Here is a 21,034-nt window from a genome sequence, read left to right as displayed (position 1 = left end):
TAACACTTGGGGTGATTCCCTGTTCTGTTATTCCCGCTGGCGCACCTGGCACTGGCCACTGTCCGAAGACAAGACACTGGGCTCCATGGACCTTTGGTCCAACCCAGTAGGACCGTTCTTATGTTCCTGTTTGGGGGACTGGGGCCCTAGGCGCTTGCAAAACGTTACCTTCTCCAAATCAGAGGCATTACTCACACGAATAAAGTAAGACCCATGCGTGAGCGTTTGCAGGATCCCTCCTTGCAGTGGAGTTAAGTGACGCACCGCGCCCAGGTGCCTGCAGCTAACGCGGGTTAGAGAGAGAGAGAGAAAGGTGGGCACTGATCTAAACTCCAGGTCCGAAGGACTAGATACTCCCACGCCCGCCCCTCCCCCGCCTCTGGGCTCCTCCTCCTCTAGATTGCTTGATGCAGCTTTCGCTTACTTGAATAGTGGCTAGCGAGCCGCGCGGAGCGCTCGCTAAGGAGTTCTCCGGGACTAAGCTGAGGACACAGACAGAAAAAACCGAAAGCGAGAGGAGCCCTGGCCGTGGCAGTAGAGTGCTAGGGGTGGTGTCCCCCTTCTCGCCGGCGGGATGAGCCCGGGGCTGGCCAGCATGAGTGCCAGCCTGCTGCTGCTTCTCTGCCTGCTCGCGGTGAGCCACCGATCGGACCCGGGCGCCCCAAGGGAAGGGGGGGGGGGGACTCCGGGGCAGAGCCCCCTTGGCGGGAGGACCTGGAGCGCCCCTTCACCTGGGTGCAGGCTGGGCCGGGGTTGGAGCTCCCTGCGTCTCCCCTGCGCTGCGGAACGTGTCCGGACTTGTGCGCTCCCTTCCTCACGATGGCAGAGCTGGGGGTGGGACTCGCATGGATAAGCAAGCGAGAGGGGCAGGGGGGCTCACCTGGGCACTCTTCAAGCCGTGTTTGTAGGTGTGTAACTGGGGGGCGACGGGCGACGAAGGGAGTTGATCACAACAAGCCTGTATGGACAGGTCTGTGCGCTAAAGGCTGCCTGGCTGCGGTAAGCGATGATGTCCTACCCCCCCGGGGAGAAGCCCTTCTACCGGGATAGCCCTGGCTACGCCGGGGGTTAAGCCCTGCCTTACTCGGGGAGGGTGGATTTACGAGCGACGTCGTTACACCCAGGTAAAGTCTGTCGTGTAGACCTGGCCGAATACCTGGAGAGCGCTGGGGACTGGGTTCGCTTTGCGCTCTGGCTGCGGTACCCAGCCCCAAGAGACTGCAGGCTGCCCGCACCCCAGGGCCCGGGGGGACTTTCCCTTCTCCTGGATTCTCAGCGCAGGTTCCCTGTGCCGAGGTTTCCTGCTCGGCTTCTTCTGCTGCCGCCAACGCGCCGAGCCCTTGCGAGCTCTGTGTTTTGGGGCGTCTCTTCTAACGATGGGCTGAGAGAGCGCCCGGGGTTAGTAATTTTTCGGGCCCAATCCGGCTGCTCTGACTGAGGAACAAGGGACTTTCTCATTTTATTTTCTAAACTAATAAGGTTTGAGTTTTGGGGAACGTGTTTCTTGGGCTGTGAACTTCCCAGTGTAGTTTGCCCACCCCTGCTTTAGAGCATACACCCAGCCAAACTTTTTTTGGCCCGAGGGCCACATCGGGGTTCTGAAACTGTATGGAGGGCTGGGTAGGGAAGGCTGTGCCTCCCCAAACAGCCTGGCCCCTGCCCGCTATCCACCCCCCTACCCCCTGAGAGGCCCCCCCCCAGGACTCCCATGCCTATCCGACCCCTGATTTCAGACTAACAGCCGTGTTAGTCTGTATTTGCAAAAAGAAAAGGGGGACTTGTGGCACCTTAGAGACTAACCAATTTATTTGAGCATGAGCTTTCGTGAGCTACAGCTCACTTCCACGGTATGCATCCGATGAAGTGAGCTGTAGCTCACGAAAGCTCATGCTCAAATAAATTGGTTAGTCTCTAAGGTGCCACAAGTCCTCCTTTTCTTTTTGCTCATCCCCTGACTGCCCCGCCCCCCTGAACCTCTGCCCCATCCAACCGCTCCCTGTCTCCCCCAGGATCCCCTGCCCCTTATCCAACCCCCGCCCCCTTACCATGCTGCTCAGAGCACCTGTGCTGCCTGGCCAGAGGAGTTGAGGCCGCGGGGGAAGGGGGACAGAAGGGGAGGGGCCGGGGGCTAGCCTCCCTGGCCAGGCAGGACAGCCTCCCCGCGGGCCAGATGCAGCCAGTGGACCGTAGTTTTCCCACCTCTGCTCTGGAGCTTGGAGACTCCTGGAAAAAATGGTAGTTTTGCCATTAGCGTCAGTGGGGGCAGAATTTCGCTCATAATCTGCAGTTCTCTTTGGCTGCGGGAAGTGCAGTTGCTTTTTGGATTCTGGCCTGTCCATGCTGTGGTTGAAACTGGGCCAGCCACCGCTGTGTTCAAAGCAGCAGTCTCATACCTTGTCTCTTTCCACGTTCCTCCCCTAGTTGATTTCTCTTTGTTCTGCTGTTGACAGCCTTGTCATAATCTGTCCTTGCTTCTCCCGCTCCCTCATCTGTGCCTCCATCGTCTGCCCTGTATGTCAAACGCTTGTATGAGCCCATCTCTCAGGTTATAACATCGCCACCGGGAAGGCTATCAGATGTGACTTTTAGAAACAAAAACAAACCCCAAGCAACTTACCGAAAGAAACAGTTCGGCAGTGACGAGCCTCACGTACTGATGTGTTAGTTTAGCGTCACCCTTTTCCTTCCTCTTGTTACCCCATAATTGCTGAGTCATGTCTGAACTTGACCTGAACTCTAACTTTACTCATGTGACTAAACCCCTGGAGCTCTAGCTGGGAACTACATTCACTTGGGCTCCTGGGGTTCAAATTTCTGCAAATCAGGGCCTTCGCCTGCAAGGACTTTGGGCAGAGTGCGTGGCTTCATTTGTTTCTGGGAAGCACTTAAAATGCTTTTGGGTACTTAAAAATAACTTAAGACTGTAATCTCTCTGGGGCAAGGGTCATGAAGCGTTAGGTCAGTTTAGAAGTGTTTTATAAAATGCAATATAGACTTAGTGTTGCCTCCTTCGCTGATGTGGACGTCAAAGCTGTTTTCAGAATGTTGTAAGCCTGGTGTAGATTCTCGGCTGGCTACTTTGCTCCAAAACTTGGTTTTATTGGCAGGAGAGGAAAACGGGGCGCGGGGGTGTGTGTGGCACGCTTAGGCAAGGTCTACACTAAAACTTCAAAGCGCTGCCCATGGAGCGCTCCCGTGGTGCTTTGAAGCGAGTGTGGTCCTGCGTGAGGTCTCTCCCAGTGCTCCTGATAGTCCACTTCCACGAGGGGAATAGCTCTGAGTGCAGGGAGCCTAGCAAGTTTGAGCACTATATAATGTAAGTGTAGCCAAGCACCTAGAACTGTGCTGGCCATAAACTATGATGATCTAAGGGCTGAAAACTGATCTATTCTATCTCATATTGCACATGGGGTAACGTGGTTCTGGGTTAGGTTTAAAATATGGCTAGTTTCCTTCTATGCTGCAAAAAATACTGACGTCCAATGTGGCCGTCCAAACTTAGGTTGAAACCGTTTTGTTTCAATCCTTGTTCGAGTAGGGCCATGGGAGGCACTTGCTATATTAAACTACTTGTACTAATGACAGGTTTCAGAGTAACAGTCGTGTTAGTCTGTATCCGCAAAAAGAACAGGAGGACTCGGGGCACCTTAGAGACCAACCCATTTATTTGAGCATAAGCTTTCGTGAGCTACAGCCCACTTCATCGGATGCACCTTCACTTGTACTAATGTCACTTTCATTCTCCTGAACTGTGTTAGGGGCTATTGGAGGTTGCTGTTGGTGAAATTCATTCCTGCGTGGCCAGCCGGCACCATTTAAGTGGTGCCCAGGCCTTGCTGTAGCTCTGTGCATGGCGGGGAGGTGTGAATTTCTCGCTATAAGGGACTCGTACTGCACTAAATAGCAGTCTGCATGATGGACTATAACTGCCCAGGCCTGTCTTCTGGCGGGAGAATTATGCTCTCTTCTCCAGGCTTGCCTCTTAAAAATATCTCTTATCTGGGAGGGGTCGCCTCTGCAGACAGCTATGTATTAATATTACTAGGGTGAGTAATTTTAAGAACATCAATCTCATCACTGGTGACTGATTTACGTTTCCTGTTTTCATCTCAAAAAGCCTTCCCTGGCTGTATGGCACGAGCCTCGTGTGTTTTAGCTTTGAGCTCAGTAGAGGACTCTTGCTGGCAAACCTGTGCCTTCGGTGGCCCAATAGGGGCCTGAGTTTACTGCCTGGATGAAGGCCGTGTTCGAGAAAATGCTGTACGGGCCTCAAAGGCTCAGCCAGCTTTGCTGAAGGCTGAGAAAGGATCCCACTGACTTCAGTGGAATGGGGATTAGGCTCCTGGAAAGGGATGTGACAGGTTTTCTCAGCGGATGAGGGATATAGCCACGTGACCTTCACCCCACCAATGTGTCTTAACCCTGAGCTGGAGGGACCAATTCAGTCAGTCCTTGGTGTGTGTACTGGGTGGGAAGGGGTTAGAGAAGAAGGAAGGTCTTACGGTTAAAACACAGGGTTGAGACAAGGTTATATTCCAGATTCTGCCACAGATGAATTATGGATAGGTCTATAGACTCAGCTCTGAGCCTCTTCCAAGTCCGATTGTGTGTGGGGACGGGTCAGCAAACACTCAGGACCCAGCTCCTAGAACCTATCTTGGGGGTCTGGGGCTGATCCCAAGTCCCACTGTGATTTGGGTCCAAGCCCTATCATTTTGCAGTGTGGACACAACTCAAGCCACGGACCCAAGTCAGAGGGTCAGCGTGGTGCAGTGGGGGTCATTAGTAGGGCTGTCAGACCTGGATCTAGCAATTGTAAGCCCAGGTTTATAATGCAGTGCCGATGCTCGGCCATAGACTGAGAAACACCGAGTCCATGAGCTCGGGTCCGACAGACTACAGTTTACAATGCAATATAGATATCTTATGTGATCTTGGGCAAGTCTCTTCATCGTTTGTGTCCGATTCCAAGCTTCTAAACGGGATATGTCCCAACCATAGGGGGCTGAGGCTTTATGTAAAACATGCCCTCTGAAGATCACTCAGGGCTTCTCAGTTTAAATTTTTATCCTTTTGAAGGGAATAGCCAGGAGCTGTCTTTGGGGTGACTGATGTAAGGTGCTGCCATTGGGTGTCTGCTGATAACGTTCTCTCATGTTAAGAACGTTCTGGTGAGCTTCTATTTGCTCCCTTGCTTGGTGAGTTTCAAGTCTTGTGTTTATTGAGACCTGCCTAAGCTACAGATGAAGCTGTTTTTGTTAGAGTTGGGGTTGATAGTGGCTAATTGCAGGTTAGACAGGGTTTATTACTGAGAGGTGAAAGCAGACTTCATTACCTGTGGGTAATTTGAGTGGATATGTGGATTGCTGGTCAAGTTGTAAATGCCTTGTGTTCAATTTGATGGCACTTCTGTGTTTGTCTATTTGTGTCTCTCACAATCACTGTGGAACATGGCATCTGATCAATTCTAAAATTTCCAGGAATGTTTTTGGTCTCAAGGGCCAGAATCATATTAATTGGGAGGGGGAGTGGGCCCCTTGCCATCTGAGTGGTGCAGCTATAACTTTAAGCACCTCTGCAATCGTCTAGATCCGCAGTTCTCAAGCTGTGGGTCGGGACCCCATTTAATGGGGTCGCAAAGGCTGGCTTAGACTTGCTGAGAGACTGGGGCTGAAGCCTGAGGACTTCAGTCCTGGGCAGCAGGGCTCAGGTTACAGGCCCCCTGTCTAGGGCTGAAGCCCTTGGGCTTTGGTCCCCCTGCCCTGGGCAGTAGCGTTTGGGTGGGCTCAGGCTTCAGTCCCCGCTTCTGGGGTCATGTAGTAATTTTTGTTGTCAGAAGGGGATCCCGGTGCAATGAAATTTGAGAATCCTCTGGTCTAGATCAAATGGCCCCATTAACGCCTTCTGGCGTAATACTCCTGCTCCTCCTTCCAACTGAGTCATTCAGGGTGTCAGTAGGTTACAATCTCCCAGACAAATAAGGGGAGGTATGGGGATGTGGCCCCAGCAGAGGGGGAGAACTAGGACCCTTGTGTGGGGCTATATAGAACCCCTGGCAGGGGGGAAAACTGGGGAACCATGGTGTGGGGGTGCACTGAGCCCTTAGCATAGGGAAAAGTGGTGCGTGTGTGTGTGGGGAATGGCATACGCACAGAGCATCTGCCATGGGTGGGAGCACATAAAAATCCCTGGCAAGGGGAGTTGCGGAGTGGGTGGCATGCAGGGAGCTTGTGGGAGGAATGGAAGAGTGCAGGCAGCTCCTGGTGGGTGCAGTAACTCAGCCGATACAAGCTGGTGCGCGCACCCCTAGTTACATCCACATACCAGCAGGGTGAGGGGGTTTGTAACCTCCCTAGCTGTATAGAGACACTGCCCCTCACCCGCTCCTCGCTAGCAGGCAGCCATGTGGGAGGCTCTGGCTCTTACTCTCCAGAGGCTGGGAGTTCTGTCGGGTGGCATGTGATGGTAGGGTGAGCAAATTTGTTTTTTAGGGGTTGGCGCTCTTGTCATGCGTGTCCTCGCTGCGTGAGCCTCAAAGATCTGGCGGCTCAGGAAGTTCTGGCGTACTTCCATCCCAATATCTCACCCCCAGTTTCAGGGCCATGCGGTATCCTTACCTCCTGCCCTAACCTGTGTTGAGTTGTAGCAGCCACCTCTCATTGTAGAAGTGCGTGATGCAATCCTGGATCGGGGAGGGGGGTGTTCTTGAAGCACCTCGGGATCTGTGGGGTTGATGAATGCAGCTAAAATGTCAGTGCATTGCCACAGATGGCTGTGATGTGATGCCTTGAGTTGATGGGATTGTACTGGAGTAATCGAGGATAAGGAATTTCCTCTATTGCAGGGCTCTGGAGTTTCCTCCATCTCAAGCTTTGACCCAAAGCTACTGTTTAACCAGGGGATGGCTGTGGCTCTGGGATAATGGGGAGGGGAAACCAGGGGTGAATTTCACTCTGTCCATCCAGCAAAAGATCTGTGTGCTTGAAGAAAACACGAGAGAGTCTCCCCTGGCTGCTGATGTGTACTTGAAAGTGCAGCCCTGATGCTGCAAAGAACAAACAGAAGTTTGCGCTTGCTATGGAATGGGGGCTGGCCTGAAGAATGTTTACGGATCTGAGTCATCCTAGGTTCAGGGAGCACCATTGCGTGAAACCAGCTGCAGCCAGTTACCTAGCTCACACCCTCCCCAGTAAAAGTGTGTTGAGGGGGTTGGGAGAAGTTTACACAGCTCGGATCTGTACAGTTATTTAATGTCAAGTGCATTTTAATTGTTTCGAACCTTGTTTCCTGCAGAGATTTTTTTTTTTTTAAGCTGCTTCTGGCTCCCTCAGGGAACTTTTTCCTTTCTGCTTTTAAAAAACAACAACCTGTGTTCTTTCCAACTGGCCTAGAAAGATTGGGATGAGTGAGGAAGGACTAGCCCAGGTGGTGCCAGAGACTGGGGTGGGAGGGAAAACATGGTCTCTTTTGGTTAGAAAGAGAGGAAGGGAGTGGAAGCTTAGTTTGGTGGAGGGATGATGAAGGCCTGTGGAATGCAGAAAGTGCTACTGGATTGTCTCCACTGTTCCCTACATAAATTTAGTGCGGGGTGTGGGGGAGGTGGCCGTATCTGAGCTGTGCCTCCAGCAGAAGAATCTAAGGAGATCTTCTTTTTCCCCCCCAGCTCATCCTGTTTGGGAATGACCACATCCTCCTTCATCCCGTACTTGCTTCTGCAGTCGCACCAGGCTGATTTGTAGGGGGTAGAGACTCTAAATCGTAGACTATCGGGATTGGAAGGGACCTCAGGAGGTCATCTAGTCCAACCCCCTGCTCAAAGCAGGGCCAATCCCCAATTTTTGCTCCAGATCTCAAACAGCCCTCTTAAGGATTGAACTCACAACCCTGGGTTTAGCAGGCCAATGCTCAAACCACTGAGCTATCCCTTGCATCCCTGACATCCCATTGTCTGTTTCTCCATCTCTTGTCCCTTCCCTTTCTCTCTCCCTCCCTCCCTTGTAAGGAGTGTGTATGGGGTGGCAGGGGAGTTTAAGGAAGGTTGCAATCTGATACTTTTGTCCCGGTGTGAATAAAAGTGGGAACTAGTGGGGAGGGGCAGATGAGAGGGGGGCGGCAAGTGGCCATGGAGAGGAGACCCCCTGGAAAAAAGCTTTTCTTGTGGAGTGTCCTGAGAGAAGACGAGTCCCAGTAGCTTCTGGGAGCCTCTTGGATTCCTGTCTTGCCACAGCAAGGGAGCTTTCCCCAGATTTGTTGGGCCATCTGGCTTGTGCTGGAAGTTGGGGAAAGCCATATTCTATTGCTGAAGGTCACAAGTCAGGCACAGAATAACTTCTGTGCCTCAGTTTCCCCACATCTACATGTGGGGGTAGATAACAGTGCCTGCCTCTGTAAAGATGCTCTGGTGAAAGGTGCAACAATGTGGTTTTCCTGCAGAGGGGCTGGCTGCACTGTCGCGTGGGGCTGGTATTTTGGCCCAAGATAAATCCAGGGTGTGTCCACATTAACTCCAATCTGACCTCTAGAAGTTGAGGTCTGATGCAACATCCTCCTATAAATGAGTAATGACTGGAGCAGATAAAAACAGGCCATGGATTTCCTGATCTTTTAGACCAGATTAAGGGGAATAACGCAAGGTTACCTCATGTTCAAGGCTGTTCATTGAGAGCTCTGGCCTCCTCACAAACTGTGAGGTTGAAGCTTGAGTCACTCTGAGCCTGCTTGTGGCATAGCTGGCAAACTTTTAGCATCGGGGGGGGTGGGTGGGGTGGCGATGCTGTTTTTGCGTGTGCTCCCCTTCCTCCTCCAGCACCTCAATCCCACCACAATTGACTGTTTGTTCACAAGCACCAGATACAGGTGGGAGAGACCCGTTACAGGGAAATGTTGATAATCCTGCGCCCTTACATCTGGGGATCCCAGGAAACCTTTATTAACCTCTCCAGGGGGTTGAGGGCCTCTCTTCTTCCCTGAAGAAACCTGAGCATAGAGAGGGGGAAATGAAGTGCCCAAGACCGCTCAGTAGCAGAGCTGGGACTACAACCCAGGAGTCCTTACTCCCAGTCCTTTGTCCGCATCTTTTTTTTTTTCTTCCCCTTTGAGTATCTCCCAGTCTCGACCACCATGCAGCTCTTTCCTGCCGCATGCGCCCCCCTCCCCCAGGCCATGCTTCCCAGCATTCCAGTCTTCAGCCAGATGCTGTGGCTTCAGCAAATCAGCCACCCAAACTCAACTGACCCTCTGTGTCTTTAAATCTACTTTTATAGCACGGAGCCAAGTCAGCAAGTGTCTCGCTGGCCCAGGATCCAGAGGGGCACCAGTTGATCCCCATAGCTTTGAGTCGCAGCACGGAGGACTCTGAGTTCTACAAACACGAAGATCATCTTTGCAGAAAGTGCCCTGCAGGTATGATGCTCCCAGAGCTGCCTTGTCTGCTCCCCTCTCTTCTGCTCACCTGCCTGCACTATCTCTGCTCTGGGGATAACTAGGAAACTCTGCCGTCCTGCAGCTGCCTGCTGTGTCCTGGGCCTTTGCTATCCAGCCCTGCTCTGTCCCCATCCTGGGGATATAAGGAGGGACTTTGCTCTCCAGCTCTTCCCCGCTCCTTCACCGTCCTGTAGGGGGCATCGCATTCTCCACCCACTGCCCCGTCCTAGGTGTACATGGGGCTGTGAGTTTCCATTGCAATTATGCTGCCTGCTCCAGTTGTGCTTGGTGCATGTGCCACTGGGTCTCTGTGTCCATGTCCATCCCTCCCACCTCCCCAGGATACCAGAGCAGTGGGGTTACCAGTCGCCTCTGAGTAGGTAGCAATCTCTATCTCATTGCTTCACTGGTGCTCACTCGCCTGCAGTAGCACCATAGGAATTGCTAGACTGGATCACACCAGCGTCCCTCTAGCACAGAATCCTCTCTCTGACCATGGTTGGCTCCGGATGCTGCACAGGGTGTAAGATGCCCATGTCTGTTCTAGAGTGGCTGCCCCTTTGCCCCCGGCTCCCACTCTGTGGTCTGCTGCAGGAATGCCTCTTGGGTCCCAGACCTCTAACCATCATCTCTCTGTGAGCAGGGATCCACGCCCCTCTCCCTCCTGACTAGGGGCTTAGACTTGCAGGCCCCTTGCTCTTATCCTGATGAATGTCCAGACCCTGCGGCCTTGGTTTCTCTCCAAGGGCTATGCGTGGTGGTTGTTATAATGACCAAGTAGCTCTTCTAGAGTACGTTTACTTAATGATAAAAAGGCTCTCTGAGAACATATAAAACAATAAAAGCATCTAAATGCTTTCCCAGTAACACCCTCCCAGATCAGTCTTATGGAGACCCTGGCAGTTCCACCCCTTCCACAGTGCAAAAGGTCCTGTCTATCTGAGTCAAAATGAAGGTCCCCCTGTCAGTTCAAACTGGCTCCTTATATCTCAAACTCCTGCTTTGTCTCCCAGCCTCCTGCAAAAAGGTCACTGCCCTTTCCCCCAGGGGGTGTGGGTGGGTGGGTGGTCATGTGTAGGATTAGAAGGATTAGTGGGTTTTTTGGTTTGTTTTTTTGGTTTTTTTTAAACAGGTAAATGTTTTCACCTTATACCCCCAAACACAAAATCCCATTGATTGAAAATCACAGATACACAAAAGTAAGAAAAATGCTGTTTGGGAACGTAGCGTTTGAATTTCAGGATGTTTACATTGTATATTTTGACACAGGGTGTTGGCTGTTTTGTTTAGCAGTTATAAATATTTAACGTTTTGAATCTAACATCTGTCACTAAAGGATTATTGCCTGACCACCCATAACTTCCCAAAGCTGTACAAATTGAAATAAACACTGATATTAGTCAAAATTGTATTTAGGCTAGCAGAATAGGTTTGAGTGGAGGTGGGAAGAGGGTCCTATAGAAGACACAGCCTCTAATATTGGGAGAGTCCTGATATAAGCAGGACATCAGGTCACACTAGCCTCCTCATAGGGCTGGCTAGTTGCATAATCCGCTCTGAGATTTTGCATTAATTCCCCATCCCTTTCCCTGTTGTTCCAGAGTCTGTAGGCCCTCCAACCCAGCAAGCCAGATGTGCATATCTAGAACCTCTATTGACCTTGAGGGCTAGTCCAAGGGCCCACATAGTCTGGGTCACCTCAAAATAGCAATTTTTTTTTTTTTTTGAAATGTTACCTGCTTTTGGGAGCTGGCTCTGACATACGGATAAGTCAGAACATTAAATACAACGGTCTCAAGACACTCCTATGGTCATCTCATTACACCCCTGCAGGAGGTAGACTTAGTCTCCTGCTGGTCTTCAGGAGTTATAGATTGGCTTAAACCCTGAAGCAGGAGATTTAATATCACTTCCAACATCATTGTAATCCTAGGTTATCCTAATTATTTATTAGGATATCCATGTAAATTCCTTTTTGAACCTTGCCAAGTTCTTGGCCTTAACTTCCTGTGTCGGAGAGTTCCACAGTCTAATTACCCATTATGTGGGAAGTGTTTCCTGTTATCAGTTCTGAGTTTGCCAACTTTTGATTTCAGTGAATGCAGGTCTAGCCCTTTATTCATGGAAATGCCACCTGTGTACTCTTAGTCCTGTATCTGTCTCCCTTCACATATCTCCTCCTCCTTCCCTGCAGGTTTCCACGTTGAAGAGCACTGTGTTACCTCAAACACTAGCGGGAAGTGCTCTCGGTGTAAAGAAGGAGCTGAATTCACAGAGTACCCCAATGCGCTTTCCAAGTGCCTGACTTGTCGTGTCTGCAGAAAAGGTACTGAGGAAAAATAGATGCTGAGGTCCTCCGCTCCTCCGGGGGCAGTTTTTCACTGTACTCAGTTCACCATACAAACGATGGAGGGATTGTAAACTCTGTGGGCCAGGGACAGGTGGCTGGTTCTGTTCGTACAGCGCCTAGCACAATAACCTACAACTGCAACTATAATAATAATAATATATAATAGCACTGCAACTTGAGACCAATACTCCTTGTTCTGTCATCAGCTACCACTGAGAACAGTCTAGATCTATCCTCTGTGGAACCCCCTTTCAGGTAGTTGAAAGCAGCTATCAAATCCCCCCTCATTCTTCTCTTCCGCAGACTAAACAATCCCAGTTCCCTCAGCCTCTCCTCATAAGTCATGTGTTCCAGCCCCCTAATCGTTTTTAAAAAGAAAAGGAGTACTTGTGGCACCTTAGAGACTAACCAATTTATTTGAGCATGAACTTTCGTGAGCTACAGCTCACTTCTGTAGCTCACGAAAGCTCATGCTCAAATAAATTGGTTAGTCTCTAAGGTGCCACAAGTACTCCTTTTCTTTTTGCAAATACAGACTAACACGGCTGTTACTCTGAAACTAATCATTTTTGTTGCCCTCCGCTGGACGTTTTCCAGTTTTTCCACATCCTTCTTGCAGTGTGGGGCCCAAAACTGGACACAGTACTCCAGATGAGGCCTCACCAATGTCGAATAGAGGGAAACGATCACGTCCCTCGATCTGCTGGCAATGCCCCTACTTATACAGCCCAAAATGCCATTGGCCTTCTTGGAAACAAGGGCACACTGTTGGCTCATATCCAGCTTCTCGTCCACTGTAACCCCTAGGTCCTTCTCTGCAGAACTTCTACCGAGCCATTCGGTCCCTAGTCTGTAGCGGTGCATTGGATTCTTCCGTCCTAAGTGCAGGACTCTGCACTTGCCCTTGTTGAACCTCAACAAGAGTTTGGCCGAGAGCATCTTGTATTAGAGGGGCTAAAAGTTACTGAGTGATGGGCAGATGCACAGCACCTCCTGCTGGTCTATTATAGCAGGATTAGTGTTCGGCTTTTGGACAACAGAGCAGGCATAAGCAGGTGCAGCACCATTGACTCCATTGTACCTGCATATGCCAGGGCTGGATTTATCCCATTATCTCTATAAAATATAACAAACTGGGCAATTGTCAAGGCTTGAATTGAAGACTGAGCTCTGCAGCACAGACCTTTGCTACTTGAGTTAGTGTAGTACTAACTGTCATCGGGCAGCAGTTGTAGGCTATCTTCCATATGGACAAGACGCTGTGGGTGGAGATGCAATGTATGCTTTACGAGTAGGCTGGAAGGATTAGACTTTTATTGGTAAATATCAAGTTCACATATGTACACCCTGACAAATATTTCCTTTGATGATGACTGAAATTTACAGATGGGCAAAGTAAGCGAAATGCTGCTTGAGAACTTACGAGAGTTTGGCTTAAGGATATTTACTTTTTTATATTTTGACATGGGATGTTGACAGTGTTTTTTAGCAGTTACAGAATCTCACTGTCATTTAATTGCCTGACGTTCCTCCCCAATGATTTCCCACGGCTATAATAATTCAAATAGAAAATGCTTAAAACTCAACATGGATATCTGTCAAATTTTATATTTGGCGGGGGGAGGGGAGGACAAGGAAACCTGAATTTTGCCTACCTTATTTACAAGTGGGAGAACGGCTGTCCGCTCTTGGGTGTATGGATGCAATCAACCAGCGCCTCCTACAGGAGTGACGGAGGGAGGAGACTTTGGCAAAGAATTCTGGGTAAATTGCTATGCTAAGGAAATGTGACGCAGGATCTTGTCTGTAGAGCAGTCAGGATCTCTAGCCCCAGCAAGAAGGATCTGAGCTCCTCAGTTGAAACCGAGGTAACAGCCTTACCTCGTCAGACCCATTAGTGCAAGAAAAGCCCTTCTTGCTCATTACACGGATGTTGCATGCTCTGTGGGCTTGGGTGAGGTGGTGCTCTAACCGAGTTCTTTCCTGTGCTCTCCAGATGAGGTGCAGCTGAGTCAGTGCAACAGCAGCAAGAACACACAGTGTACTTGCAAGAATGGAACCTTCTGCTCTCCAGACCATCCCTGTGAAATATGCCAGAGGTGCAGACCCAGGTCAGAGCTGCTGGTGTGCTGAGTTGGGGAGGAAGCGGGGGAAATACCTGACCCCGGCTGTGGGAGGTGGGTGAGTCATCCGCGCTGAAGCAGAAGCATCTGATGACCCTGCTCTGTAGGCTTGCCCTTAACTCCGTTGTGGGGAATTCTGTGACTTGCCCTGCCCCTGGCTGGCCGGCCTCCCTCGTTCTGATCCATTCTTGTCTTTTTCCCAGGTGTCCTGAAGGAGAAGTGCAGGTCAGTTCCTGCATGCCGCAAAGTGACATCCAGTGTGCGCATCCCACAGGCCCTCCTCCTGCGGCAGGTAAGGGCAGAGGGTTATCGGAGTGGGTGTTGAGGGGAGATGCCTGCACAAGCAGTGGGAGTTCATGTTTAACTTGGTGCTGTACTTGAAGGAGAAAGGTCGGCGTTCAGACTCCCTGGGCCTGCTTCTTTTCACTCAGTGCTGTGAATAAGAAGTGACTTCACTGGAATTGCTGGCTGAGAGGAGAATCTGGCTGTTTTTCGTGAGTGCTTTCTCAGGCCCCGTTTCTTCTCATTCAGATGGCATTACAGGCTGGACAGCAGTTGGGATTGTAGCACCACTCCTCATATTCATGATCCTGCTTGCAGTCTTGCTGTGGTGTTTTTACAGTCGCAACTCGTCTTCTGGAGGTAAGAGATGCTCATAGGGCGGGGGTCGTCTGACACAGGGAAGGTTGTACATTGAATCCTGGCAGTGAAAAGTGACTCACTGCAAAGTTTTTTAAGAACACACCTGTGTTTTGGGGGGCCTGTATCTTGGGACCCCACAAACTCTGCCCCTTCCCCTCTGCTGGCATGTCCGCCTTCAGGACTATCTGATGGTGCATGTGGATCTTGGAGCACTTTGGGGGAAGAACTATCAGCTTTGAACAGAGGTTTTTTTCAACTTTAATTGTGGCGTGGCCAGGCCCTAGCCTGGCCCTTTGTTCTCAACCTGCCGGCTGCTTGGGGTCTAATCAGCACACAGCTGTGGCCCGCGTGACCTCCTCGGGGAGGGTGTGTGTGTGTGTGTGTGAGAGAGTGTGTGGATGCGGCCCACCTAACACAGAGAGCTGCGGCCCACGATGGTAAATAGGTTGAGAACCACTGCCCCTAGTGTAATGGGGAGGGTGGCTTAGCCAGTTGTGGGTCTTGTGGTTGGGTTGTAGCAGCTAAACAGAACTCAAATGGCTTGACTGTGGGGCAGGAATGACTCTGCTCAGGCTTGGCTGCATGCCACCTCCCTCTGCCACCTCCTTCTGCACACGGAGCCTGTGCAAGGGAAAGACAGGAGAGTCAGGGGGAAGGGGGGAAAGCTGTTAATTGGATCCTGTTTCTTTTCCAGGTGATCCTAGAAAGAAATCAGCCAGCTTCAAGGTGAGGGTGAGTCTGATTTTTACACACACACATTCATTCATTCATTCTCTGTCACTCACTACCTACTGGGCTTTCAAAGATCTGCCTGTAACCAGAAAGCATGAGCCTCGTCGGTTCCCATGGGATCTGCATAGGTCCAAGTAAGGAAGCTGCTACCACAGGGTTTCCAAGAGCACAGGGTGGGTGGCGGCTCCTTTTCCTTCACTGTTGGAAAGGGAGGGGCGTTGGGTCAGAAGCTCTCCTAGCTAGGGGGTGGGGACTGTGGAAATGCAAGGACTCAAGCAGTTGTGTGACTCAAGGCAATCTCTGGCCAGGGAGGGTTTTTTTCTCTCCCCCCTTCCCCCACTTTCAACTTGGCCTCTGTGAGGTAGCTGATCCCTTGTTTGCATGATCCCCCTCCCCTTCTTCCCTGGAACCCCCCATCGCAGGCACAAACGCAGCGGGCTGTTGACTTCGCAAGCCTCTCGTTGTGAGGGGGGGTGTTTGTCCTATAGCACTCTTGTTCTTGTGTTGTGAGTGGAGATGTGGCAATGAGAAAATTAGGGGTTAGATTAGCTGGGGAGGGTGCCAGGAAGGGAGTGCGAGGCCTGGGGTATGGATCTGAACTCCTGCCCGTTGGTCGTCTGAGAATTTGGCTGCACCCAGGTTGGAAAGCAGGCCTCTTCAAGCTGTAAATCTGTCACGGGTGGACAGCCTGGTTTAGTATCAGAGGGGAGTTTAGATTCTACCTGCCCTAGCAGAAATGCAGGGTGGGTTGGGACCCCACCTCTGGATTAGAGATTCTCAGGTTGGCCAATATTTCATAGTTAAGCTCTGGAACCACATTCCAACCCTCCACCAAACTTGGGTGCTCAGAATCCAGATCTGGGGGTGGGGGGGTTGGATCCATCTCTAACTTACGGTAGCTTCTGAAATCTGCTTCTTCTGAAGTAACCCTTCAATAGGCCTCTCTACAGTCCTGATCCTTTGGAATTTTATACCTCCAGACCTGGTAGTGCTGGTTTCAGAGAGTCTTTTTTTTTTTTTTTCTTTTTCTTTTTAGTTTTCCTTAACGAAGGCTCACATCCTGTCACCACTGAGGAACTGCGCTCGAGTGAGGCTAGGAACTCAGGACAACATACGGAATGAGCAGTTAGATCAGGAATCCCAGCATGGGTTGCTGGCTGTATCAGGCCACAAAGAAGCTGTAAGGAAGGATAGCCAATGTGAGACTACGGCTCTGTCTGCAGCAGCCAGTGCCCCCAAGCAGGAGGTAACTTACTGATGTGCCCTTACTGCATGTACTAGATCCTAAGACTTAATCGGGTAGATCTCCGTCCCTTTTTAACGTCTGACTGGTGCAAGTTTCTCTTAGAAACATAGACTTTAAGGTCAGAAGGGACTGTTATGATCGTCTAGTCCAACCTCCTGCTCAACGCAGGTCACGGAATCTCACCCACCCACTCCTGTAACAAACCCCTAGCTGATGTCTGAGCTATTGAAGTCCTCAAATTGTGATTAAAAGACTTCAAGGTGCAGAGAATCCTCCAGCAAGTGACCTGTGCCCCATGCTGCAGAGGAAGGCAGAAAACACCCAAGGCCTCTGCCAATCTGCCCTGGAAGAAAATTCCTTCCCGACCCCCAAATATGGTAATCAGCTAAACCCTGAGCACGTGGCCAAGACTCACCAGCCAGATACCCAGGAAAGAATTCTCTGTAGTAACTCAGATCCCACCCCATCTAACGTCCCATCACAGGCCATTGGGCCTATTTACCACTAGTAGTCAAAGATCATTTAGCACTAGTAGTCAATTGCCAAAATTAGGCTATTCTATCATGCCATCCCCTCCATCTTCTAACCAAGCAGCTTCTTGAGAGCTGAAGATCACAAGTTCAGTCTTTGCCACTGGGGGGACAAGGTGCCTGTGGCCACAGTGCCCTAGCATGAGTCTACTGATAAAGTGATTTCAGTCTCCAAGCCCCATCCTTTCCCTGTGGGACTGGCCGATCTAGTGCTCCTGGCCAGGGAAGGGAGTAATGAGGGTTAGCAATGCAGGATCTCCCAGCCAGGCCTGGTCTCTTGTGGCATGTGGAAGAACTGCAGGGTCTGCTTCCTGCAGCACTTAACAATATCCCAGGCTGAGCAGAAGCCTTGTAACCCTGGGGTGCTGAACACTGTGCACAGATACCCTGGGTCATGAGCAGGGTCATGGCTTTTTTCCTCCTCTTGTGGAGTGGCAGGGCTGTTCCCCATACCCCAGGTTAGGGGTCCCAGCATATCACTGCTCAGCACGTTCAGATGATCCTTGTACAGTAGTTTCAACTGAAGGGTCTTGCAGCAAAGGCAGACTATTAGGCATAAAAACCCCTGCATGACTCAGCATCAGCCAGAAAGAAGAGGAAAGTCCCCCTTTTGCTGGTGGTTACTGGTAGCTGGTAACATCAGTGTGCACTGCATTACAGGTTGCTGGGGGCTTCGATCTGAGAATCCAGCCCAGTAACCATGGGATGGAGGAGATCCTGGAAATCAAGAGCAGCTCTGCCCAGAGGCTCAGACAGTTGTGCTCCGACCTGCCCCATAGGGATCTTTCCGTGTGTCAACCTGTTGCCTAGGGTAATGGAGATGTGTTGTCGTCTTTCCGTGTGTTGCAGAGAAACCCAGCATCTCAAATGGCGAGCGGGAGGAGGAAACTGGTTCCAGGGAGAGGAAAGGACCCAATAGAGAGTAAGTGTTCTAGGGCTTTGGGCCTCCATGGGATGTGTTGTAGCCCCAGTGGGTGCATTCTGAGCGTCACTGCACTCCCCCTCCCCAGTAGCTGAAAACAGGGCTGGTCAAAATACTTTAGCACAAAAGTTATTTGTCACTTAATTTTTTTTAGCTGAAATCTAAACAAACTGTCATTTTGGGTTTTGGTTTGATTTCTCCCCCTTCTTTGCATAAAACAGGGAGGGGAGGAAAGAATAGAAAGGGGAACTTGCAATTTTTTTGGTCAGAGAAACTTAGGAGACAAGTCTTCTATTAACTTTCCCTTCATGGGAGAGGCCGTTTCTTGAAGAGTGGCTGACACAACCTCCCTTAGCTCTGGATAAAAGTCACCTTGCCCTGGCAGACAAAGGATCCCTGGAGGAAAAAGGGAACCTTAGTGGGGATCATCCTTTCCCTGTGTGTTCCTGATTGTGCTATAGCTCAGGGATAACTGTCTGGGGTCCAAAATCCATGTCCCAGTGATCTTCCGGGCGGCCTATTCCCCATGTGGCTGTGAAGAAGGGGGGTGGGGGGAGGGAGAATAAGGAGGGTGACTGGCATTTTGTATAGTCTGAGGCAAATAACTGTTTCCTTTAAAAGGGATAGGGTTAGCCCGTTAACACAGTTAATAGCAACAAAAGTGAATTATCCCCATGCTTCAGGGCATGATCTGATTACCAGGGTGAGGTGGGGTCAGGAAGAAATCTCCCTGCTTCTCCCGTGGGATAATATTGCACAATGAGTATGGGTAGAGTTACATCCAGAGTCTGATGGGGCATATAGGAGTAGCTGGCCTAGTGTAGTGTGATGGGATATGGAAGCTACCAGAAGAGATGGGTAGGTTGCTAGGGACACTGGAAATGCATTATACTCTCTCTACCCTGTTCTCATGGGGTGTTTGTGCCCTGGCTCTTTCCCTCAGCTTTGCGGTGCTCCTTCGACATCTTCACTCAAGAAGTGCCCTTCAAGGACTGGAGACGGTTTGGGAGAGCCCTCCTCCTCTCGGAAAACGAGATTGAGATTGCGGAGAGGAGCGACAAGTACTCACAGGAGCCACATTACCAGATGTTATGCACCTGGCTGAACAAAGCCGGCATAGGGGCCTCTGTCAACCACCTACTGGAGACACTAGACAAGATTGATCTCCGGGGCGTCGCAGACATTATCTGCTCCAAGCTTATTGGCCTTTATGAGGAAGAAGAATTAAACTGAACAACAGGGTGGGATTGCCTTGCTTCTCTCCAAGCCATAACCACAAATGCCTCTGAAATCCTGGATACCCCTTGCCCAAAGATTCCCCTGGGCTGCTCCCGAGTAAGGCATCCTTGATAGATACCAGCTGGGCTGGGGGAGTTGGTTGTCTTCTAGAGACACAAGAGCCTTGCAAGCTCTCTAGGAAGAGTGTGATGCTGCCAAAGCTGTTGAACAAACCCCAGGTTCTTCCTCTGAATGACAGAATTTAAGTTACTGTGAGACATCCAGGCTGGGATTTCCTTGTAACATTCCTGTTGCAATGAGTCTGCTAAGACATTATTGTGGAGCACCAGTGGAATCTTACCCCGGTGGGTATTGGCATCGCCTGGCTCTTTCCAGCTGCAGGGACTTGGCTATCGGCAGCTGCAACTGGCAAAGCTGGTGTGTTTGTCATTCAGGGCTCCCTCTGAAAGCTCTGACTAAATGTTATACCTCCTGCCGCTGCTGCTGGATGCTTCAGCCTTCTAGAAAACTTGACAAGCCTCAGCCAGCTGGCCAGAGCTTCTACCTCCATCTGTGGCAGGCAGGTTTTAACTGGTTCCTGGGTCATTTGTTACCCACTGTATATTTTAGCTGTAGATACCAGTTTTATTTGCTGTAGGGGTTAGAGCATCTAGCACCTAAAACCTGAGGACTCTACTGGAATGAGGAGCAAATAACTATCTACCCTATTGGTACTGAAACTGTGATCCAGGGGGGTTTTGTTGTCTTTTAGAAGATGCTGAATCCCAGCAGAGAGGAATGATGGCTCAGTGGTTAGGATACTACTTGGGAGACCTGGGTTCACATCCTTGCTCTGCCACAGATTTCATGTGGGACCTTGGGCAAGTCCTCTGTGCCTCCATTCTCCTTCTGAATAGTGGGGATAATAGCACTGCCCAACTTCACAAGGGGTTGTGAAGTTCAGTCTTTCTCCCCTATCAGATGCATGGGGACGCCAGTCCGGACACCAGTCCAATTATCTTTTGTGCATAGTTCAGGGACAATTTTATTGGCTGTTGGAATTACCTGCAGTTACTGAACTGGCTGAACTTGACTGCAAGGGGCGACCATCCAGCCCTCCAACAAGCCAGACTGGCACCTGCTGGCCGGTCGCCGCTATCCACCACGTCAGCCCTTGGTAGCTCAGCATGACGGCTGTCTAAGCTGCACTTCCTCACGTCCAGTATCTCATGGAAAAGAGAGAGGCTACTCATGCTTGAATGTCAAAATTACCCTCCCCTTCCCTTCCCTGACACGATCCCTCCCTGGGTTTTTTTAAAGCTGTGCTTAAAACAAGAAGCAAGAGTAGGTGCCATATTTATGTATTTATTAGGAATTTTAAATGTAAATTAACTTAAAAGGTAATATAAAAATAGGATATTTTTTTTTCCTTTTTCCTGTGTGTGGTAGTTGTTTATACAGAGCTCTGGCCCAGCCAGGATTTTTAAGTATTTCCAGTTTTTATACATGACTTGTATGAAGGAAGAATAAAGTTTTTATATGCGACAATTTCTCTTCTCGTCTCTCTCCCCCCTGCTCCCCGCAGCCTTCAGCCACAATGTTGACATAATGGTCTGGGTTTCAGTGGAGATGGAGTTGGTGTGTATCTACATAGTTCTAACTGGAGTGAAGTCACATGCTTACATCATCTGGTCCACAGTTCCTTGTGGCTGTAATGATCCTCCCACAGTGGTTTTTCCCCTTCACGGCAGCAAGCACAGCAGAACAAACTCTTGCTCTTGGGTATCTCTCCAGTAACCATTAGATTCATATGCAAATGACCCCCCCCCCAAGTCTCCTGACCATTCA

General features: G+C 50.3%; 1 protein-coding gene across 3 annotated transcripts; it reads left to right on the top strand.

Moving 5' to 3' along the window:
- The first annotated feature begins 374 nt into the window (after window positions 1-374).
- LOC140903521 (tumor necrosis factor receptor superfamily member 10A) lies at window positions 375-20,734 on the top strand. Of its 3 annotated transcripts, none has more exons than XM_073324907.2 (10): window positions 377-634; window positions 9,264-9,402; window positions 11,618-11,749; window positions 13,770-13,884; window positions 14,100-14,188; window positions 14,428-14,538; window positions 15,233-15,264; window positions 16,307-16,516; window positions 17,896-17,968; window positions 18,912-20,734. In XM_073324907.2, exons 1-10 carry the CDS (start codon window positions 575-577, stop codon window positions 19,199-19,201), a joined length of 1,251 nt encoding a protein of 416 aa, XP_073181008.1. In that variant the 5' UTR covers window positions 377-574; the 3' UTR covers window positions 19,202-20,734. The 3 variants fall into 3 exon arrangements, with proteins under 3 accessions (XP_073181009.1, XP_073181008.1, XP_073181007.1); XM_073324906.2 differs by having other exon boundaries at window positions 15,233-15,270; XM_073324908.2 differs by lacking the exons at window positions 17,896-17,968; window positions 18,912-20,734 and adding an exon at window positions 17,707-17,889 and having other exon boundaries at window positions 375-634; window positions 15,233-15,270.
- The last annotated feature ends 300 nt before the right edge of the window (window positions 20,735-21,034 follow it).

The sequence above is a fragment of the Lepidochelys kempii genome, chromosome 26, assembly GCF_965140285.1.
Source record: "Lepidochelys kempii isolate rLepKem1 chromosome 26, rLepKem1.hap1, whole genome shotgun sequence".
NCBI classification, from domain to species: Eukaryota; Metazoa; Chordata; order Testudines; family Cheloniidae; genus Lepidochelys; species Lepidochelys kempii.
The sequence above is the reverse complement of the archived record's forward strand: the minus strand, read 5'-3'. Positions and strand labels throughout refer to the sequence as shown.

What these genes read in the sequence shown, in the direction of transcription:
- LOC140903521 (XM_073324906.2), top strand. Translation starts at nt 575, where the DNA reads ATGAGCCCGGGGCTGGCCAGCATGAGTGCCAGCCTGCTGCTGCTTCTC. An exon ending in TTGTCGTGTCTGCAGAAAAG is followed by an intron (nt 11,750 to 13,769) that starts GTACTGAGGAAA and finishes TGTGCTCTCCAG; the next exon opens with ATGAGGTGCAGCTGAGTCAG. An exon ending in TCGCAACTCGTCTTCTGGAG is followed by an intron (nt 14,539 to 15,232) that starts GTAAGAGATGCT and finishes TTTCTTTTCCAG; the next exon opens with GTGATCCTAGAAAGAAATCA.